This window comes from Notothenia coriiceps, unplaced genomic scaffold (assembly GCF_000735185.1).
Source record: "Notothenia coriiceps isolate Sejong01 unplaced genomic scaffold, NC01 NC01_scaffold00031611, whole genome shotgun sequence".
In the NCBI taxonomy this organism is placed as follows: Eukaryota; Metazoa; Chordata; class Actinopteri; order Perciformes; family Nototheniidae; genus Notothenia; species Notothenia coriiceps.
Window position 1 is genome coordinate 1 of NW_011364312.1, and position 3,815 is coordinate 3,815.

General features: G+C 38.8%; 1 protein-coding gene across 1 annotated transcript; it reads left to right on the forward strand.

Annotated features, from left to right (window-relative positions):
- The first annotated feature begins 6 nt into the window (after window positions 1–6).
- LOC104960186 (dipeptidyl aminopeptidase-like protein 6) lies at window positions 7–3,092 on the forward strand. Its single transcript, XM_010788161.1, has 3 exons — window positions 7–281; window positions 1,189–1,296; window positions 2,577–3,092. The coding sequence occupies exons 1-3, from the start codon at window positions 266–268 to the stop codon at window positions 2,693–2,695; spliced, it is 243 nt and encodes an 80-aa protein (XP_010786463.1). The 5' UTR covers window positions 7–265; the 3' UTR covers window positions 2,696–3,092.
- Window positions 3,093–3,815: the final 723 nt, after the last annotated feature.

Sequence of the window (3,815 nt, forward strand, 5' to 3'; positions counted from 1 at the left end):
AGTTTGCATCACATAAATTGAATAAGGAACTAACTTACTAATAAAAACTGCCTCTTTCCCAGACAGAAAAACTAAATGGGATGTCTTTCTCTGTTTTAAAACATTATCCCTTTTAATGTTTAAAACAAGATGCTTAAACCATGCTAAACATTTCCCTGATGTCTCACTGATGTGTTGACAATGATAAAACATTCTGATTTTCTCTTAAGGACGGAACATCCCATTTGTAGCTGTTTACAAGACACAGAGAGATGGAGACAGTGAGATGCATGACAGGGAGAGTAAGTATTTCTACCAACTTTATCACTAATTTGCATTTACAAAACTCTGGATTATGTTAATAACATTACGTGCGACCTTGTGGGCAGTAAAATAATCACTGAAAATGGAAATTACCTTTTCAAAAGGGACAGACGTGGTTCTTTTAAAATTGGGGAATGACCACCTGCGCCCTGAGTGACTTTTTGTTTACAAGCCAAGTCCAGCATGTTGCTAGTAATCAAATTACTTCTCAGAATGGATTCTCATTCAATTATAACCTGCCCAACATCAATATCAGCAAACAGTAATTTGATTACTACAGTATGCTTGTGTGACAGTCTGTCATCTTCACCTACATGTATATGATGTCCACGCCATGATGTCCACTATGTTAAAAACATTCTTGATGTTATTTGGTAGAATATTTGTATTTAGCTGTTGAACTGAGGACTTTGCTTGGGAACCAGAAAGTTGCCATTTCAAGTTCCATTTCAATTTCCAATTATTGTTACCAAATGTTCACCTACAAAACTAGTGAGTATGCTTTTTTTTAAGGCTTTTTTACACGGACAAATGTAAATGTATATTGACATTAAGATTAAAAAAGCTTGCATCCATGCAATGCTTATGTTTTGCAGGTAGTGCTTAACATGTTAACAATGAATCCTGGACACAGTTTCAGTTAACATGTTTATTTGCTTTGTATTTGGATAGAGTTCATGATGACATTTAAAGATGATAAGAGGCTTTGATATGGTGTGGGGATGCTTTCTTCTATGAATTTTACATACATATTTTCAAACTATGCACACTGGAATTTGCTTGACTTGGTTAACAGATATCATACCAACCATCTTACTGTCCAAACCTTAATACAGTTAACTTTGTTTACTGCAACATTATTAGTTAATTTTGTGATGTCTACAGGTATTGCAGAAGTACACAACCTGGAGAGCAATGACAACCTGAGGCTGACCCTGGACTCCATGCAGATGCCCACTGTGGAATACAAGGAGATCAACATTGATGACTACAGTATGTGTCATGTTTCAAAGCCACAGTCACATTAGTGGACAAGTCCATGCAGTCCATACACAAGTTATCTGATAGTTGTCAGAAACAGACTGTAGAAAAAACCTAGGGTAACAACTTCCAGTCTGGGAATCACTGCTGTTCAGGACAGTGTAGTTAACTGCAACGTTTACATTTTAATATCGATTTGGCATGAGATGATTTACTTCTTCATACCTATCTAATATCTACGGGGCCTGGAGGGTTCATAGAGAGAGAAATAAATAAAACGTGTCCACGATTTATTAACTTGTGCGCACGAGATGTAAAGCGTGGCCACGCTTTAAATACAACGAGGCCACGCTTTATTAATTCGTGCGCAAAAGTTAATGAAACGTGGCCCCGTTTTGTATATTAAAACGTGTAACTCAGCAGAATCTGAGAAGAGCAGCACCAGCTGCAAAGAGCTGTGCCTTTTACTGGTTACTTCACTGTGTTTCCCTTCATCAGAACCACTGAATAGAGATCGAGGCTGCACACACCTCTACACACATCGAGTATTCCCCCTCGTTTTATGAAGGAGATGTCCTGTCACCAGGGCGCATGATGTGTGTGTGTGTGTTTGTGCTCAGCTCCGCTCTGTGTGTGCGTGTTCGGTGTGTTTGTGTTTGTCCGACACCACCGGCATTTGTTTTCAAATTACCACGAACAGTAATTTACACTAATCTTTTTCTCCATAGTTATATGTGTATTCCCAATGAAGAAATGTGTTTACATCTTAATCATCGATGTAGTAGTGCTATAGTCCTGCCGGAGTGCACCGGAACAAACGACACTATCATAAACAAATGCCCACACACACACACACGCCCTGGCGACCGGACATTATTTTTCATAAAACTAATACATTTAAATTGAGGCCACGCTTTATTAACTCGTTAATAAAGCGTGGCCTCAATTTAAATAAAACGTGGCCACGTTTTATTTATTTGTCTCTCTACGAACCCTCCAGGGCTCCGTAAATATCACATACCATTGTTAACATGCCCTGCTGACATATATTCCAATGATACATATATATATATATATATATATATATTCCACTGTACATCCCATCCTCCAAAATCCTTTTCTAGATCTAGATGGTATAGTATCAATACAGTATCAATGAACGTTTATCATGAACTGGTAATACATAAATAAGGTTCAAAATATACAGTAGAGTTTCTCAATTAAAGGAGCATATTTAATGTTTGTTTGCAATGTTATGTTTTGCATAACAGTTGTTTGTATCTACACTACAGCTCTGTCAATGCAGATCCTCAAACCTGCCGGCTTCGTGGAAACATCACACTATCCTGTGCTCCTGTTGGTGTATGTATTAGCATATTTTTTCACATACTTGTGTGAAGTACTGGTCTAATCATTTTGACATGGAAAAAGTGTGTGTCCATTAGCAATGCTGACCCAACATGGCTTCCTGGACTGAGTTTTAATCAAGCATATTTTTCTCCACTCTTCTTGGATAATAATAACACTGGGGATAAAGACACTTATCCTAATCCTCCTGTCCACCCCTTTATTTTACTAGCATTTATTTTGTACTTTTATATATCTTTTGCTTAATTCTAAACTTTTTAGAAATCACCTTTTGGAATCCGCTTGTTTGCATCTCAAGCGCATATGCCTATCTAATAATTACAATTATTTAACTGTATTAAAGTGACTGTCTTGGAACAAGTTATATCTGCTGCATTTTAGCTTTATTTCATCCTAATGCTAATCTGTACATGTTGCCTATTGTCAGTTCACAGATACAGTACCCATAGTAAATAGTAAACCCAAAATTACGAACATAAGAGCAATAATGTATTTGGACAATGACAGGAAACTGCTTATTACCCTCAATTTCCAAAGAGAAACCAAATTATTATTTATTCCCAGCGTAATCCTTTGATATTAAGAGAAAAAAAAGAAACAATGCTTTGCCTTAAGCAGTCTTAAATACCGTATTTTCCGGACTATAAGTCGCTCCTGAGTATAAGTCGCATCAGCCAATAAATGCGTCGTGAAGAGGAAAAAAACGTATATAGGTCGCACCGGACTATAAGTCGTATTTATTCAGATATTTATTTTCAAATCCAAGCCAATAACAGACATTTACGGTAAACTGGAAAGGGAAGTTATTAACTACACAGGTCCGGTATGTTAACGCAACACATACCTTCTACCTGGAGGCTGGCTCTGCGAGTCGGGCTAGGGTGGCATGCTTCTACCCCTTGACGCGCTCCGACGGAGGACTGCTGGGACAGACGGGGCATCTCGGACGCACCCACTGAGCATTCGGCCGCTGGGCTGGTAGGGGTGGACCCTGCGCCGCACCGGACACAAGACGGCGGGCTAACAACAGACGGCTAACAAGCTAACAAGACGGCTAACAACAGATGGCTAACAAGCAGCTAACCCGGAAGAACCGTCCGCTCTCTTCTTCGTTTTTTTCAGTGGTACAGGAGCAGCATATAGTTGTCACAAGCCTAGAGCGC